This window comes from Aethalodelphis obliquidens, unplaced genomic scaffold (genome assembly GCF_003676395.1).
Source record: "Aethalodelphis obliquidens isolate GAN/ISIS:26980383/991018 unplaced genomic scaffold, ASM367639v1 scaffold9, whole genome shotgun sequence".
Classification (NCBI taxonomy): Eukaryota; Metazoa; Chordata; class Mammalia; order Artiodactyla; family Delphinidae; genus Aethalodelphis; species Aethalodelphis obliquidens.
This window is the reverse complement of record NW_020837953.1, coordinates 9,542,775-9,562,467: the sequence shown is the minus strand read 5'-3', so window position 1 is coordinate 9,562,467 and position 19,693 is coordinate 9,542,775. Positions and strand designations below refer to the sequence as shown.

Here is a 19,693-nt window from a genome sequence, read left to right as displayed (position 1 = left end):
ACAGAGAGAAACTCACGTTAAACAACACCACAAGAAGGCAATCAATGAAATCCAGATTGTGGGAAAGTACAGGACAAATGACTCAATTTCTTCAATAAAATCTTTGTGGTGTTTTTTTTTTAAACACTGTATCATACACTATTTTAAAATTTTTAAAAATCTTTTTAATTATTATTATTTTTTTTGGCCATGTGGCTTGTGGGATCTCAGTTCCCTGACCAGGGGTTGAACATGGGCCACAGCAGTGAAAGCCCGGAATCCTAACCACTAGGCTACCAGAGAACTCCCTTCAGTAAAATATTTTTGAAGGAGAACCTATATATTAAAAGAGACTTGAGACAAATTCACCAGTCATAAAGTGTGGACCTTATTTGATTCTTAATTCAAGTATAACATTAAAAAACTAAATAAAATTTAAATATATTCATAAAAGCTTAATAAAAACACTATATTAAAAATATAAGACTCATACAGCATTGAATGCATATATTAGAAAAGAAAGATCTGAAGTCAGTCATCTAAGTGTCCACCTTAATAAACTAGAAAAAGAAGAGCAAATTAAATCCAAAGTAATCAGAAGAAAAGAAATATTAAAAATTAGAGTAGAAATCAATGAAATTGAAAACAGGAGGTCAGTAGAGAAAAATCAGTGAAACCAAAAGCTGGTCTTTGAAAAGAGCAATAAAATTAATAAGCCTCTAGACAGGCTCATTAAGAAAAAAGAGTGGACACAAGTTACTAATATCAGAAATGAAAGAAGGAACATCATTACACATTCCATTAAAAGGGTAATAGAGGAATACTGTGCACAACTCTATGTCCACAAAGTTGGTAACTCAGAAGAAATGGACCAATCCCTTGAAAAACACAATTTGCCAAAACTCACACAAAAAGCAGTAGACAATGTGAGTAGGCTTATGTCTATTAAAGAAATTGGGTCGGTAATTAATAACCTTCCAAATCAGAAAACAGCAAGGCCAAGTGGGTTCACTGCTGAATCCAAACATTTGAGGAAGAAATTATACCACTCCTCCATAATCTCTTTTTTTTTTTTTTTTTTTTTCATAATCTCTTTTAGAAGATAGAACCAGAGGGAATACTTCCACACTCATTCTGTGAAGCCGGCATTCCTCTAATAACAAAACTAGACAAAGACATTACAAGAAAACTATGGACCAATATCTTTCATGAACATAGATGCAAAAATCCTCAAAAAAATATTAGCAAATTGAATCCAACAGTGTATAAAAATAATCATATACCATGACCGAGTGGGATTTATCCTAGTTATGCAAGGCTAGTTTAACATTAGTAAATTAATTAATTTTAATCCATCACATCAATAGGCTAAAGAAGAAAAATCATGTGATCATCAACAGATGCAGGAAAAACCATTTGACAGAATGTAACGCCCATTCATTATAAAAACTCTTAGTAGATAAGGAAGAGAGAGGAACTTCCTCAACATGATAAAGAACATCTACAAAAAACTGACAGCTGATATAAGAAATAGTGTGAAACTTGAAGCATTCCCACTAAGATCATGAATGGGGCAAGATGTGCCCTCTCACCACTGCTTTTCAACATTCGTACTGGAAGTCCTAGCTCAGGCAATAAGACAGGAAAAGGAAATAAAAGGTATGCAGATTGGGAAGAAAGAAATAAACCCGTGTCTTTGTTCACAGATAGCATAATCATCTATGTAGAAAATCTGAAAACATTGACAAAAAAACCCCTCCTGGAACCAATAAGTGATTACAGCAAGGGTGCCAGATAATAAGGTTAATATGCAAAAGTCAATTGCTTTCCTATATGCCAGCAATGAATAATTAGAAATCGAAATTAAAAACATGATATCATTGATGTTAGCACCCCCAAGACAAAATACTTAGGTATAAATCTAACAAAATATGTTGTATGTACAAGATTTATGTAAGGAAAACTACAGAACTCTCATGAGAGATACTCCATGTTTATGGATTGGAATATGCAATATTGTCAAGATGTCAGTTCTATAGATTGATCTATAGATTCAGTGCAATCCCAATCCCAACCAGAATTCCAGCAAGTTATTTAGTGTATATCCACAAACTGAATCTAATGTTTGTATATAGAGACTAAAAATCCAGTGTAGGCAACACAGTATTGAAGAAGAATAAAGTTGGAAGAGTGGCACCACCAGACTTCGAGACTTACTATAATGCTGTAGTAAGCAAGACAGTTTGGCATTGGCAAAAGAATAGACAGACAGATCAGTGGAACAGAAGAGAGATCCCAGGAAAAGGCCCACAGAAATATAGTTGACTTATCTTTGACAAAGGAACAGAGGCAATACAATGGGCAAACTGGGCATCTGCATGCAACAGATTGGGTCTAGATGCAGATCTTACACCTTACACAAAAATTTACTCAAAATAGATCACAGACCTAAATGTAAAATGCAAAAATATAAGACTCCTAGAAGATAATGTAGGAGAAAATCTGGATGACCTTGGATTTGGTGATGAGTTTTTAGATGCCAAAAGCTCAATCCATGATAAGAATTGATAAGCTGGACTTCATTAAAATTAAAAACTTCTGTGAAATAAATTGTGAAGAGAATGAAAAGACAAACCAAAGACTGGGGAAAAATATTTGCAAAAGACATTTCCAATAAAGAAGTGTTATCCAAAATATACAGAGAACTCAATAAGAAAACAAACAACTCAATTTAAAAGTGGGCCAAAGACCTTAACAGACACCCCATGAAAGAAGATATACGATGGCAAATAAGCATATGAATAGTTGCCCACATCATAAGAGTAATGCAAATTAAGACAACAATGGGGTACTACTACACATTTATTAGAATGGTCAAAATCCAGAATGCTGACATCACCAAATGATGGTGAGGATGTGGAACAACAGGAACTCTCATTTATTGCTGGTGGGAATGCAAAATGGTACAGCCACTTTGGAAGACAGTTTGGCAGTTTCTTACAAAGAGAAACATAGGCTTACCATACAGTCTGGCAATCATACTCCTAGGTATTTATATAAATGAGTTGAAAACTTATATGTTCACACAAAAACCTGTACGTGAATGTTTATAGCAGCTTTATTCACAATTGCCAAAATTTGAAAGGAACCAAGATGTCCTTCAGGAGGAGAATGGATAAATTGTGGTACATCCAGAAAAAGGAATATTCAGTGCTAAAAAGAAATGAGCTTATCAAGCCTTAAAAAGAAATGGAGGAATCTTAAATGCATATTATTAAGTGAAAGAAGCCAATCCGAAAGGGCTATATACTGTATGATTCCAACTATATTACATTCTGGAAAAGGCAAAACTATGGAGACAAAAAGATTGGTGATTTACAGGGGTTAGTGGAGAGGGAAGGATAAATAGGCAGAGCACAGATATTTAGGGGAGTGAAAGTACTCTGTATGATACTATAATGGTGCATAAAAATCATTATACATTTATCCAAACCCATAAAATGTATAAGACCGAGAGTAAACCCTCATGTAACTATGGACTTTAGGTGATAATGATGTATCAGTGTAGATTGATTGATTGTAAAAAATGTACCATTCTGGTGGGGGATGCTGATAATGGCAGAGGCTAGGCACGTAGCCGGGGTAGGGGGTATATGGAAAATCTCTGTACCTTCAGCTTAATTTTGCTGTGAACCCCAAACTGCTCTAAAAAATAAAGTCTATTAAAAATATATATGTGACTTTTTAAAATGTTGATACTGCTTGGATATTTGATATTAAGAAATTGTTCATTTTTAAGGTGTGTGGTTTTGTTATGTTAAAATAGTCCCTATGTTTCAGAGATTATATATTGAAATATTTAAAGATTAAGTGATACCTGAAATGTATTTCAGAATGATTAAATGGAGGAGAAGTGGGTGAGGATTGACTTTAATAACGGTCTCACCTGGGTAATGGGCACTTGGGGTTTTGTTATGCTGTTATGTATACTTTTATATGATTGAAAATTTCTATAATAAAAAATTTTTTAAATCAAGAATGACCAGAGTATGGTTACAAAAATAGGGATATGTTTTAATTGCTTGCCTTTTTACAAATTAGCACTTTTAACCCACACATTACTCTTATAATGCATTATAAGTGTGTTATTTACAAGGTAATAACAGGATATATAAAAAATTAATTCAGAGTATAGTAAAGGATATGAATCTGATAACTTCATACAAGTTTAAGGTTTTATGTTGAATCTTATTTTCTTACAACTCTTTCTGTTTATATAGCCTCACTTGGAAATAAAGTTTGAAGGTTTGGTCAGGGACCCTTTGGAGCCAGATACACTCTTAAAATGACTCTGATAATTATTGTTTTCAATTAATAACAGCAAAGTTGCAGCAGGTGTTTAGACAGAAGCAGGGTTCGAATCTGATTGAACTGCTTTAGTTCTTATTACATTGATTTTGGTATTTGTTAATATGCAAGGGTAAAGTACTCTTTTGCACTTAAGAATTTTTACAAGTTATTACTGTCACTGGTCTTTGTGAGTGGCTGGATATTGGTCAATCACAAGCACTTTCCTCTCCTGGTTTTTGTTCTTGCAAGGCAGTTATTTCTGTCATAATTACAGGGCTTTTTGAAGACTTGGGACATCATTCTTTCTACTTTCTAATTTGGAAAGAAATAAGTGAGCATTTGATGATTTGAATTTTCAAGAATTGCAGTGGAGTGTTATTCACATTTGTAAGGGGGTATAAATAGGCACAAAAAAAGGTACTGAATATGAAGCTTGTTCATAAATTTTGTAGTAGGGTTTGTTATGTGGAAAGCCATGAGTGGAAAATTTTAAAAGGAAAGGGATGTAAGGGCACCATCATATATTTAGTACCTATAATGTGCTACATTTTACATGGGTTATCTCATTTAATCTTCATAAAAACCTTACATGGAGGATATTAATATTTCAGTTTTACATATGAGGAAAAACTGAGGCTCAGAGATTTTAAATTATTCCCATAAAATTATTTGGCTAGTGAATGATAAAGTTGAGATTGGAACCCAGAAGTGCCACATTAAAGAAAATTACACACAAACGGAACATTTTAACCAATATTTCGCTGGAATATTATATAGCATATGTATTATAAATCATCATAATTTGTCTCTTTACAGTTAGTTGGATCATACAGATCCTGTCATTTAAGATCATTCATAACCATTTGGCCTATAAAACTTGAGGTCACTATTATTAATAAACTGCTTAAAATGTGTTTGTCACTGTTGAAGTTGTGAATTTGAGCATGTATGATATAGCCCTTCCACTCAATTTCATGTAGTTCTGTGGCATGGGTAATCCCACAGAAATGTATACCTTTGCCTGTCTGCCATTTCTTTGCCATTCCAGGTAGTCCCTTGGCAAGTTATCCACTTTTCTAACTACTGTGTCTTTCTCTAAGCCCATTGGAAGCGTAAAGGATTCCCTCAACACTGTTCAAAAGCCTGTGGGATATTGGCAAGGATGGGTATTCTTGGTTCCTTCTGTTTAACTGCATTCTGCTGCACCCTAGCTCGTGCTTTTAAAAAGGTATCTTTGTTTTGGGTTTTTTTTTCATTCTTTTTTGAGGTTATTTTCCCAAAGCACGAGTCCTCTACTTTTGAAAGTTCACAACTGTGCTAGTTTGCTAGGGCTGCTGCAACAAAATACCACTAACTGGGTGGCTTAAACAAAGGGAATTTATTGTGTCACAATTCCAGAGGCTAGAAGGCTGAGATGGAGGTGGTGATAGGGTTGGTTTCTTCTGAGGACTGTGAGGAAGAGATCTGTTCCGTGTCTCTCTCCTTGGTTTATAGATGGTTGTCTTTATGTTCACATGGTATTCTCCCTGTAAGCATGCTGTGTCCAAATTGCCCATTTTATAAGTTCACCAGTCCTCGTGGATTAGGATCCCACCCTAATGACTTCATCTTAACTTGTATATCTCTGTAGAGACCCTATCGCCAAATGATGTCATATTCTGAAGTAATAAGCATTAAGACTTCTTATGTATTTGGGGGAGATACAATTCAACCCATGGCACCAATTAATATTCTTTTTTCCTCTATTTTTTTTTAATACAGAAGAAGCTCTACTCAAAGTTAAAAGATCCCAATCCAACACCTAAAAAATTTATGTAAAGTAAAAGGAGAGAAAGAAAAAGCCCCTATTTCCATCCAGCTCTCATCCCCAACTTGACTGTTACTTTTCCATGACAGTCAGTACATAAAGACTATCTCATTTTTAAAATTTATTTATTTTTAAAATTTATTTTTGGCTGCGTTGGGTCTTCGTTGCTGTGCGCCAGCTTTCTCTAGTTGTGGTGAGCGGGGGCTACTCTTCGTTGCGGTGCGTGGGCTTCTCATTGCGGTGGCTTCTCTTGTTGCAGAGCAGGGGCTCTAGGCGCATGGGCTTCAGTAGTTGTGGCTCGTGGGCTCTAGAGTGCAGGCTCAGTAGTGTGGCACACGGGCTTAGTTGCTCCGCGGCATGTGGGATCTTCCCCGACCAGGGCTCGAACCTGTGTCCCCTGCATTGGCAGGCGGATTCTTAACCACTGCACCACCAGTGAAGCCCCTATCTCATTCTTTTTAACAGCATGAATTGCATTAGGTTTTATGGTTATACTGCAGTTTAACCATTCCTCTTCTTCCTGATGAACATTCAGGTTGTTTTCAGCTTTCGGCTATTACAAAGTATACAGAGATAATTCTTGTATACATCTCTTTGCATATGTGGGTTTTTTTGGTAGGATAAATTTTTTAAATTGCATGTACTGAGTCCAAGGAAATGAACACTTAAAAATTTTAAAGATATTGTTAAATTAGCCTACCAATTTATGCTACCATCAGCAGGATATGGGAGAAAGTTCCTCTTTTCTCTAAGCCCTCTCCACCACTGAATGATGTCAGTTTTAAAAAAAACCAAAAATACTTTGCCTGTACCATAGAATAAGAATATCTCATTCTTTAATTTTTATTCTGTCACTAGTGATACTTAGTATCTCTTTATTTATTGGCTATTTTATTTAATTTTCTGTGAATTTATCTCTGTGAGTTCTCTGCCTGTTTTTCCTTGGAGGTATTTGTATTTTTCTTATTACTTTATTGAAGCTCTTTATATGTTATGGATATTAGCCCTTTGTCCATTATATATAGCACAAATATTTTATCCAGTGCGATATTTTATTTTTTATGCTATTGTAAATGGAATTGTTTTTGTAATTTCCTTTTTAGATTGTTCATTATTAGTATGTATAGAAATACAACTGATTTTTGTTTATTGACTTTGTATCCTGCAACTTTGCTGAATTCATTTATTAGTTCTAACACTTTTTTTTGTTGAATCTTTAGGGTTTTCCACATACAAGATCACATAATCTGCAAACAGAGATAATTTTACTTCCTTTCCAATTCGAATGCCTTTTATTATTATTATTTTTCTTGCCTAATTACTCTGACTAGAATTTCCAGTACCATGTTGAATAGAAGAGGTGAAGGCAGGCATCCTTGCCTTGTTCCTGATCTCAGAGGAAAAGCTTTCAGTATTTTACCTTTGAGTATGATGTTTGCTGTGGGTTTTTCATATGTGGCTTTTACTATGATGTGGTAGTTTCCTTCTACTTGTAGTTTTTTTTATTGTTTTTATTATGAAAGAGTGCATTTTGTCAAATGCTTTTTCTGCGTCAATTGATATGATCACATGTTTTTTCCCCTTCATCCTGTTAATGTGTATTATATTGATTTTTTTTCTTTTTTAAAAATCTATTTATTTTACTTGTTTATCTTTGGCTATGTTGGGTCTTCATTGCTGCGCGCGGGCTTTCTCCAGCTGCGGCGAGCAGGGGCCACTCTCTGTTGAGGTGCTTAGGCTTCCTGTTACCGTGGCCTCTCCTATTGCAGAGCACAGGCTCTAGGCGCGTGGACCTCAGTAGTTGTGGCACATGGGCTCAGCAGTTGTGGCTCGTGGGCTCTAGAGCGCAGGCTCAGTAGTTGTGGCGCACGGGCTTAGTTGCTCCGCGGCATGTGGGATCTTCCCAGACCAAGGATCAAACCTGTGTCCCCTGCATTGGCAGGTGGATTCCCAACCACTGCGCCACCAGAGAAGCCCTCTATTGATTTTTTATGTTGAACCATCCCAAATTTTTTCTTGCTCCCCTCTATTTTTCCCCCACGTTGCAGCCATGCAGATCTGATCATGTCTATTTCTTTGATTAAAACACTTAAGTGATTTCCCATTGCTCTGTTAAAAAGACCAAAACTGTTAATACAACCTAGAGAACCTTTGCTTGGTCTGGCCTCGTCTTATTCCATGCATCCCTTAACTCTCAGGGTCTCTAGCCACATTAACCCTTTTTAGTTTCTTGAAAGAGCCATGTTCTAACTCTAATGGCACCCTGGCACATGGTATTTCTTCTGCTTACTCTTGTTTCTCTCCTTGGTACCATTTTATGCATAGAAAACTTACCCATACTTCAGATTTTATCTCTGTCATTTCCTAAATAAAATCTTCCCTGACCCTGCCAATCTAGGTAAAACCTAGATTACATGATCTTATTTTACCATGTGCTTCTTTTGAAGCAAGTAATTTTACACTCACTTGTGTTATTATTTGATTTTAGATTATAACCTCTGTAGACTGTAAATTCCACAAAAGCAAGGGCCATATCTGTTCTGTTCACTGCTACACCCAATAGGGTAGCCCAGTGCCCAGTACATAATCAAAGCTCAAATATTTGTGGAATAAATGAGTGAATGAAGGCTTCTTGGTTTTACTTCTTGATTAGAAAGGTTATTGAATGATTTCAATATTAACAATTCAATTTAATTTTTAGGAAGTTCTATCATTTGGCATTTGTGTGAAAGATGAATTGTACAGACACATCTGAAGGTTAGGAGGACAGATAATAGATTTTGATGATCTCCTAGGCCTCATATAATAAAGGCTTGAATAAAGGCAGCAGCATAGGATGGAGAGGAAGAGGTGGGGTTTGGGGAGAACCATTTAAGAGAGAGAACAACAGGACTTAGTGACTGACTGGATGTGGTCATAGTGATGGAGAAGGAAAAATCAAAGTCTCAAAATGATACATGAATAGTATGAGACACCATTACATAGTGGTTAGGAACAGAGCCTTTGGAGACTTTTTATGTAACCTACTAGCTGTATGACAGAGCAGTTTTACTTCACCTTTGTTTATTTAACTCTGTTAATTATAAATGAATGCCTTCATAGAATTTATGAGGCTGAATAGGTTAATACATGTATGTAAAGTGCCTAGTATTCATACAGTTTGCTGTGAACTTGAGCAAGTCTTTTAACCATCCAAATTTAGTTTCCTCTGATAGAAAATAAGGATAATATATCCCCTGTTCTCCCTGTATCACAGAGTTACTTTGAAAATGTGAAGCCTCTGAAAAATGTAAATTGGTAGTCATGTTAGCTAGGTATATTAATTACATCTAGTAGAAGAAGAGATGATTACTCTCACTTTGTCTTTAATAGGACCTCATCTCTTGTTTCATCTTTGTAAGATATAGGATACATACTGTCCATAAAAACTGGATTAGTAAAATTTACACTACTGGGAACACCTTTCTGCCTGTATAGAGCTCTCTGTGATAAGGGACTAATGAGTTCTCAAGAAGATAAATCTTAACAGGGAGCTAAGGCGATCTGGTATGGAAGGAAGAAGAAAGTAAGATTGTCGGGAACTGACCCTGGAAAGTGGAAATAAGGTGCTGGAAATTGGCATGGCCAATTTTTGGTTGTCTGCTCTGATTCCCTGTAGCTGGGGCTGTGCATATTTTTATGATTGAGTTGTGTATTTTGATCTTTCCTGGCCTTCATAGCAAGCCAGTGAAAGCAGATGGTATGATTATTATTCTGCACATAAGGACAGTAAAAAAAACAGAAGTTAAAGCCCAGAATTCCCAGTCTTTGTTTATTTCACCTGCTATATTGCCTCTTCAAACAGAAATAGCAGATGTTACTGTTCTAAACGCCCATGTTATGTGATATTGTGTACAGGAATTTTGCCTAAGGGCAGCTTAGATATTTTTCCCCTGCTATGTATTTGGTGTGTAATCTTGGCTGAGATTTTTGTTCTCAGCCAGCAATTTCACTTTCCTTATTTTTGACAGACATGTTAATCTCTTTCTTGCTTTTGAATTGGGTCTTGTACCCAGCTTCCTCAATTGCATTTTCCTTTGAAGTTTTTAGTGTTGTATTAGTCCTGTTCCCTGTCTCTCAGTGTTGGTCAGTATTGGTTTACTTCCTTTATACTGTGATCCTAAATAAATTTAGTATATTCTTTTTCCTGCAGGTTTTCTGTGCTTCCTGCTGTAGCTTGAAATGTAAACTGTTATACATGGATAGAAAGGAAGCTAGAGTATGTGTAATCTGCCATTCAGTGCTAATGAATGGTAAGTATTAAAACAGGTTGAATTCACAGTTATTGAGACGGAACAAGAGAATTCCAATGAAGAGACTACTGTTTTTTCCTTCCTTGCTCTACAAGTTGCTCACCTTCTCAAATGTCATAACTTTACCTGAAAAATTTAAAAATACCTTAGCATTTCAGAATTCCTGTGCCTAATTTAATGAATAAATGCTAAAGTCAGGTAAGTTTTGTAGGAAAAAAGGAAATTCTTGTGGAAATCTGGTGCTCTGTGGCTGTTAATGTTCTTGTGAAATGACTGGACTGGGAGTGGGGAGGGGGCTATTGACCACTGAGATGATGAAATATTAAAATTGGGCTGAGGTTTTCCTTTTAAGGGAAGCTTTCTCTTTCTAGGGAATATCTTAATAATTTAGAACACATTCTTATTGACACTTTGGTTCACTCATCTTGTTAAAAATAAATATTTTAGCATCTCGAATCAAATAGAAAATTGCATTTTTCTGTCACTTATCATCTTAATACTACTTAGATTTGTCATAAGAGTAATAGTTTTTAATTTACTTATGTGGTAAAAGAATATGGCCAGGAGAAGGTAAATATAGCTTAGCCAGTGTTCACCTTTTGCAGGACTGGAAATAAATCCAAGGGCATTTTAGTTAAAACAAAACTCCCCAAACAGACAACCCCCGCCCCCCAGAGTATTCTTGTAAAGAGATACAATAAAATTGATTAGGCTGTATAGTATTTTCTCTTTGAGTGCATCTTTGTACAGTTGCCAGAACAGTTACTAATAGACATAAAATGTTGAACTTAGACACCACTGCTGCTTGTGCCAGGATAATGTGTCTCCTGGAGGCTGAAACTTATCTGCTCAAGGCCCCTCCTGCTCTGTGTGTCTGCATTGCTCATAGTGATGTTTTCCTGTTGCTTCCTTATTAACCTATTGCATGTCATTTAATCTGATCTGTTCTAATTTCCTATGGTCCACCCAATTTCCTCCCATTTCTGAATTCTTATAATTTTGATCAAATATGAATTCATTCTCTTTACTCTTAAGGGTCATTTTTCAGATGGTGGTTATTTCACTCAGTGATGATTTCATTTTTGGATATTTATCCACAGATAAGAGCATGCTGCTTAATTTCAATACCTGATACCTCTTTTATTTGTTGAGGTCTTCCAACTTGATGGCTTTTTTTTTTTTTTTTAACTTGGCATAGCTAAAGATGAAGGAAATGGCAGAGGATTCATATGGAATACTTACTTTTTATTAAGCCAAGGATGCCCTTAACAAGGGGATCCTAAAATAATCTACTTTTTGTGGTTTTTCCAACGTCTTTTCCTCTCGCATGGCTTAGCCTGGTCTTTTACTGAATATTTGATTTGATGCTTTTCAGTGTTCCCTATCCCTTTTCCCCTTTCTCCTTTTCTCTTCCTTCCCTCTTCCTGCCAGTGCTTTCAAAGGAACATAGCTGTTGTTTCTAGCTTTGTCCTGCAGTTTGGAGGCAATAAGTATTCAAAATCTTATGGATCATTCTTTGATGTAGAATGAGATTTTTAAAAAGATGCTCCAAAAATTGGGTGGTTTCTATTCCTGGGCATGTGATATTACCTGAACCCAGAAGATAAAATTTATATCTTTCATTTCTGTAGTATCTTTCATCCTATTTACTTTAAAAACAATAGTTGATATGTCAGTATCTATTTAGTAAAATTATAGAGTATACAGAACCTTAACACATCTGTGATCATTCATATTGGTTGATGGCACTTATGTGATATTGGCACATTTTCATGTTCAAATGGGTCCTGTGCTTTTGAGACACACCAAAGATGTGAAATGGTTGTTTTTGATGGATACTTTTACACAGGGTAATGATTGCACAAAAGCAAAATTCACGGAAATGTTGAGATGTGTTCTCCTGAGCTTTAGGCTTCAGAATTTTTAAAATGAGATTTTACCTCAATTAAGAAGAGCCTAAAAACCTAGAAATGAATCAAAAGATATCATATAGTGGAGTTATGTTATTTTAGCCCCTGATTTTGATTTTTGACAGAATTTTATAAAATGCGTTGAATATTAAACCTGCCCAGCCCACCAGGAATGTCTAAATGCTATCCCAGTTGCAAGTCCTTAATAAATTTAATGTTGTTTTACTCCCTCTTAAGGGAGTATATGGTCCCCTTTAAAGAAGCCAGGGGCCTAGTCATTAACCTCAGACTGATCCGCTATCAGTCTATATCAGAAGTATCATGTAATTCTTATTTGTTGCTTCCAAATAGCTTACTTAACTACATGGTCTCCTTTATTGAATAAAATCACCTATCTCCTTAATACCTTCACTAGCTGGAAGAGAGACATACTATGAGTGTTAATTAGGAGGAACTACATTATTTATCCAGTATTGTGGAGGTCTTGATGTCCATATTTTGCAATCCATTCACATTGATTGTGTCTGTATTTGCTTTAGCTCAAGCCTGGGAGAACATGATGAGTGCCTCAAGCCAGAGCCCTAACCCTAACAATCCTGCTGAATACTGTTCTACTATCCCTCCCTTGCAGCAAGCTCAGGCCTCAGGAGCCCTGAGCTCTCCACCTCCCACTGTGATGGTACCTGTGGGAGTTTTAAAGCACCCTGGAGCAGAAGGTAGGGGATCATGTGCTATTCTCTCTCTTTTTCCTGACCAAGTTCCTCTGAAAAGGTGCTGATGTGATTTTACATCACAAGTCTTTAACACACTGCAGATAAGTCCCTTTGGGTGGTTCTTAAAGTGGAAGAACAAGGTGAGAAATGTGTTGAGACTATTTCTGGGCAAGTAAAGAAGAATATTGTGTTGCCTGATATTTTGGAGGCACCTCTAAAAATATGCCAGTACCCTCTCCAACTTAAGAATGGAGTAATTACTTTGCTTTTATTTGAAAAGAGTTGCAGAATTTGAAATCAGCCTGCAAAATCCTAGCGTCATGCCTACCTTAGTGTTCTTTGCAGGAATTTAGTAAGAGATGAAAATAAGAATTCTTTTTTCTGACCAGCCCATTCTAGTATTGCCTTTTGGAATATATATTGCCATTTTCTCTTTTCATTTTTAATCTGTCCCTGTAAAAATATGAAAATACTGTGTTAGGTACACAGACATTTATAAAATCCAGAACTTTAATTCTGATTATATCATATGATAGGTAGAAAATCATAGGTTCAACTTATTTTAGTTTATTATATCTTTATGATTATGATATTGTCAGATGAAAGGCACTTTGTAAGTTCAGGGGATTATCAATAGTAAAAATAACAAATATTTCCTTAAAATGATCTGTCAAGAAGTCTCCCCTGATAATTAAACTCTGTCTTCTTTCATTAATTTTGTATCTTTTTGTCTAGCAATATTCCTTTCCCCTTGTAAAATAGCCCTCCCCTTTTGAAGATCAAAAACTTCTATTGACATTATCATACTCTTCTGAGCTCAGGCTTTCGTTCTTAAAAATCTTTATTCTCTTTACTTCATTTGTTGTTTTTGTTGTTCTTCCCTGGTCTCTCTTTGTTTTGGCCGTTTGAATTGATTTTCAAAACTGGATTTAAAGAGATCATTTCGTCAGACTCAGTTTTCCAGCTTTTCCCCATCCTTTTACTAAAATGCAGACTACTGCATTTCACTATCTGCACTGCCGGATCAGTCTTTTTCTTCTTCAGTTACACTTTAGCCAAAGATCTGGTCAGTTTGCTTCCCAATTCTTACATATCTGTGCCAACTCTTCTTTTATTAATTAATAATTCTTCAACATTCTTCAGGGCATCTTTTGCCTTTTAAAAATACCATATCACTTTTCTAGATATTTTATTCCTACAGAAACCTCATACTTTTAGGAGCTGTGGATGTCTATTTCTAGATATTTTTTCCGGGCTATTAGTTTATTTCCTAGGCACTTCAAACACCTTCCCTAGTTTCTCTGTTAGTGATATGGGACAGAGTATGTGACATAATCGTAGGCATATTTAATGCTTTAAAGCGAAGTGTTTTAAATCTTTACATATAAATTACAGAAGTAAGGAGTATATTTAAATGTGTATTTTTATTAATTTATAACCACTTTTATACAGTTACAATTATATTTAGAAGTATAAAATGCTAAATAGTGATTTCTTTGTACATCTGAGATTGGTGACCTTCTCTTCTTGATGTTAGAAACCCTATCAATGTCACAGTGTTACCTGTTTTATTTTTCTGGCTCCTCAAGTGGCTCAGCCCAGAGAGCAGAGGCGAGTTTGGTTTGCTGATGGGATCTTGCCTAATGGAGAAGTTGCTGATGCAGCCAAATTAACCATGAATGGAACTTCCTCTGCAGGAACCCTGGCTGTGTCACATGACCCAGTCAAGCCAGTAACTACCAGTCCCCTATCAGCAGAGGTAAGAAAACAAAACAGCAACTAAAGTTGAGTACTTACTTTACTCAGCACTGTTCTGCCTCTGTCTTGTCTTTCTCTAGGTTGACTGACCTTTCTTTGGAACGCCATAGACTTCAGATACAGCTTAGTGCATGTGTGTGTATGTGTGTGTGCATTCTTGTGTGTGTGTCTAGTGGTAAAATAAATGTGGCAAAACCAGTTGTTCTTGTTTGTTCTATATTTGGAAGTTTTTTCAGGAGAAAGATCCTTATAAAGGTTGTTCTCAGGTGAGCTCAGTCTACGTACTGTAGCTAGAGGCTGTGCTAGAGCGAATCCTGGTCCCTTGATACCTTGATTTTCAAAGCATATTCCCCAGGTTCTGTGGTAGCTGCCAGGGAGTTGCCGTGGTGAGGAAGGGCCAGGAAATATGAATGTGGCTGAGGAATCCTTCTATTCCTTTGTCTTCAACCCAAGCATCTCTACTTTTTTCTGGTCTGCCTGTTGTGTTTCCAAATAAGACTTTTTAAAAGGATTCTAAAGCTTAAAAATAAACCACTGACTTAATGGATGGTAGACTCATAATTTATGTAAGGAAACTAGCTCGTGCTGTGATGTCACATTTACTTTGTCTCTATAGGATACACTGGTCACAGTTTGGGGGCTAATTTTCAGAAGGGTCAAATACTAGCTACATTTTTTTGAGTCTGTGAAAGAATAGAGCCACCTAGGACCATAATTGGAAAGTATACATGTAGGATCGTTTATACAGTGGGTCCCTTTCTTATTGCTGTTTGCCCCATTGAATATGGTGGTCAAGATTATAATAAGGTGATTAGTTCCAACTAAGTATGTGTGTCTGGCTTTTTTTTAAAATAAAATAAGAGGATCAGAGTTTGGATAAAGTTTTTACTTCTGAAGTTTTCATGGTTACTGTTTATTTACATTTATGTTCAGTAATATTTTTCTAGAAATTTACATAATTTGCGGATTTGGTTATAATTGAAATTGTGCATTATTAAGATTAGATTTATTGACATACAGAGATAAATTTCCTGTTTGGTGAAGGTACATTAAACCATGTTACTGTCTTTAAATATGTCTAAGTCTGTTTTGGGGGATTTTTCTGTGGCCGCAGAGGACAGCAGCCAGAACTGTATGACTTGTTCTTCTTCGAATCTATACAATGACTTTGTCAAGAAAATTTTTTTTTCTCCAGTTGTTTATGTGGAAAAATTTCAAATCCACAGAAGAGTTGCAAGAATAGTACAGTGAACCCCCATATACTCTTCACCCATATTCACCAATTGTTGCCATTTTGCCACATTTACTTTACCCCTACACACACACACACACACACACACACACACTGTTTTTTGAGGAACCATTTGAGGATTAGTTGCACTTTATCACTTAATACTTCAGCTCATGTTTCCTAAGAACAAGTGATTTTCTTACGTAAGTACAATATAATTATATGAGAAAGAAATTTAACATATAATTCTATGTATTATCAAATATATAGTCCATATTCAGATTTCCCCAATTGTCCCATGATGTTCTTTATTCTTTCATTTATACACATGTGTGTGTGTGTGTGTGTGTATATATAAATTTTTTTATTAAAGTCTTTTTTAAAAAATTAGCATACCATCAAGGATCACAATTGCATTTAGTTCTCATGTTTCTTTGATTTTCTTTAATTTAGAACAGTTCTCCCACTTTTTTGTCTTCCACATCATTAACATTTTGGAAGCATTTAGGCCATGTTTGGCATAAAGTCCTTAATTTCTGTTTTCTGGGTTTTTCCTCATGATTTTAGTTTCAGATTAAATATTTTTGGCAAGAATAATACTACCATAAGTGATGGTCATTTCTTAGTGGAACACATCAAGAAGTATCTGTTTGATAATTGGTTAAATTGATGTCTCCTGTGTTTCTCCACTGCAAAAGTAGCTTTTCCTCTTTGCAATTAAGAAGTAAAGTGAGGGGTGATACTTTGAGACTCTGGGTATCCTGTTCCCCTACAATCTTTCAGTCAATGATTTTACTGTCCTTTATATATATATATATATATGTATATATCTACTTTTTAAAGATTCCTTTATTATTTATTTTTGACTGCTTCAGGTCTTAGTTGCAACACGTGCGGTCTTCGTTGAGGCATACAGGATCTTTCGTTGTGGCCCCTGCGCTCTTTGTTGTGGTGCGCGGGCTTCTGTCTAGTTGTGGCGTGTGGGCTCCAGGGCATGTGGGCTCTGTAGTTTGCGGCACACAGGCTCTCTAGTTGAGGCGCATGAGATCAGTAGTTGTGGTGCACAGGCTTAGTTGCCCCGCGGCATGTGGGATCTTAATTCTCTGACCAGGGATCAAACCTGTGTCCCATGCATTGTAAGGCAGATTCTTTACCACTGGACTACCAGGGAAGTCCCCTGATTTTACTGTCCTTTGACAATCTTACCTAAATCAATTATAACTATAGTGTTTATACAGTGATGACTTTTTTCTTTCTACAAAACTTCATTTACATCTCTTAAATTATATGATAGGTTCTTTTTTTAAAATTTTTATTTATTTATTTTGGGGGGCTGTGCTGGGTCTTCGTTGCTGTGCATGGGCTTTCTCTAGTTGCGGTGAGCGGGGGCTGCTCTTCATTGCCGTGCGCAGGCTTCTCATTGCAGTGGCTTCTCTTGTTGCAGAGCACGGGCTCTAGGATCACAGGCTTCAGTAGTTGTGGCGCGTGGGCTCAGTAGTTGTGGCGCGTGGGTTCTGGAGCGCAGACTCAGTAGTTGTGGCGCATGGGCTTAGTTCCTCCGCGGCATGTGGGATCTTCCTGGACCAGGGCTTGAACCCGTGTCCCCTGCATTGGCAGGCGGATTCCTAACCACTGCACCACCAGGGAAGCCCCTATGATAGGTTCTTAAAGCATAAATGTTTTGAATGAATGAGGAAGCTCTAGTGAATTACTATTATAAGGAAACAAAGTTCAGGTCAGTTTAAGAGAAACAAACAAGTTAGTTATTTTATTTCTGTGCTCTCACATTGTTCAACACTTTATTTTAATATTTATCTGGTAAAATGAGGGAAAACAAATTCTTTAGGGCCAGAGTTGAATATATTTTTGTCATCTTTATGACCTAATAATAGAGTGCCTGGCACTTAAAAGGTGCTCAGTAAATGAAACAACTTCTTTTCATAGGTGATATTTAAGTAGAAGCCAGATGACCACTTCTTACAATATCAAAAGGTAGATTTATGCATCACTAAATAGCAAGTTAGAATAGGTTACTTTATTTCCTATTCTAAATCTAACTTTATTGATTTACTTCAAATCAGTAATGTTTAGCCAATACAATTTTCCACATTTCCTAATAGGACGATGTACTGAGAACACTGCAAAAATTTTAGCAAAAACCCACTAAAAACTTACAGTACTAAATTATAGACAGTATAGACAGAAATATAAGACATAGGCATTTTTTAAAATAGTTTTAATCTTTATTCAAGTATAAAATATATATAGCAAAGTACTTAAGGAGCATTAATCTTTAGGAAACACATGATGAACATACATATATGTGTGTGTGTCTCTATATATACATATAGAGACACACACCCGTGTAACCACCACCTAGATAAAGATACACAGAACATTTCTATCACTATAGAAGTTTCCTTCATGCCCTTTTTCTGTCAATACCTACCCCCTTTCCCCCAAGGTAACCATTATTCAGACTTGTATCACCATAGATTAGTTTTGCCTGTTTTTGAATTTCATATAAATGGAAAAATATAATATATAATGTTTTGTGTCTAGCTTCTTAAACTCTAATACTTAATGAGGTACTTCCCTGGTGGCACAGTGGTTAAGAATCTGCCTGCCAATGCAGGGGACACGGGTTTGAGCCCTGGTCTGGAAAGATCCCACATGCCGCAGAGCAGCTAAGCCTGAGCGCCAGAACTACTGAGCCTGTGGTCTAGAGCCTGTGAGCCACAGCTACTAAAGCCCGAGTGCCTAGAGTTCATGCTCCACAACAAAGGGAAGCCACTGCAATGAGAAGCCTGCGCACTGCAACAAAGAGTAGCTCCTACTCATCGCAACTAGAGAAAGCCCGTGTGCAGCAACGAAGACCCAATGCAGCCAATAAATAAATAAATTTATTTTAAAAATACTTAATGAGATTTATCTGTGTTGTGTGCATCAAAAGTAAATATTTTTATTTCTGAGTAATATTCCATCATATGGCTGTACCACAATTTATCTATTTTCCTATTAATGGACATTTGGATTGTTTCCACACTTTGGCTATTTGAGTAAAGCTGCTATAAACATTTTTATACATGTTAAACAGTTTTTTTAAAATGAGAATCCTATGTATTTAAAAAATTTTTTACTTATTTTATTATTCATGTGGTTGTGCCGGGTCCTAGTTGCGACAGGCGGGCTCCCCAGCTGCGGCTCGTGGGCCCCCCAGTTGCGGCTGGCAGGCTCCCTAGTTGCGGCATGCAAACTCCCAGCTGCAGCATGCATGCGGCACCCAGCCCCCCAGTGAGGGACCAAACCAGGGCCCCTCGCATTGGGAGCACAGAGTCCCAGCCACTGTGCCACCAGGGAAGCCCCTAAACATGTTAAAAAGTTTTTATATGCTTTTCCTTTAACTTCTTAAAAGCTTTCTTTTTTAAAAATGGAAGTATTATTGATTTACAATGTTGTATTAATTTCTGGTGTACAGCAAAGTGATTCCATTTTTTATATATATATATATATATTCTTTTTCAGATTCTTTTCCTTTATAGATTGTTACAAGATACTGAATATAGTTCCATGCTATACTGTAGGACCTTGTTGTTTATCTATTTTATGTAAACTGGTGTGTATCTGTTAATTCCAAGCTCCTAATTTATCAA

At 36.3% G+C, this 19,693-nt stretch overlaps 1 protein-coding gene across 7 annotated transcripts in view; it reads left to right on the top strand.

The window, feature by feature from the left end:
- Nucleotides 1–19,693, top strand: part of ZFYVE9 (zinc finger FYVE-type containing 9) — a 227,644-nt gene that overhangs the window by 133,982 nt on the left and 73,969 nt on the right. For 5 of the 7 annotated variants that reach the window (XM_027108554.1, XM_027108551.1, XM_027108552.1 and 2 more), the window contains 3 exons: nucleotides 10,329–10,428; nucleotides 12,878–13,054; nucleotides 14,641–14,810. The exons of 1 other annotated variant lie outside the window; for it this stretch is intronic. In XM_027108554.1, coding sequence (XP_026964355.1) covers nucleotides 10,329–10,428; nucleotides 12,878–13,054; nucleotides 14,641–14,810 — 447 coding nt within the window. The remainder of the gene's footprint in view (nucleotides 1–10,328; nucleotides 10,429–12,877; nucleotides 13,055–14,640; nucleotides 14,811–19,693) is intronic. One more of the 7 variants, XM_027108555.1, reaches the window with a different exon arrangement.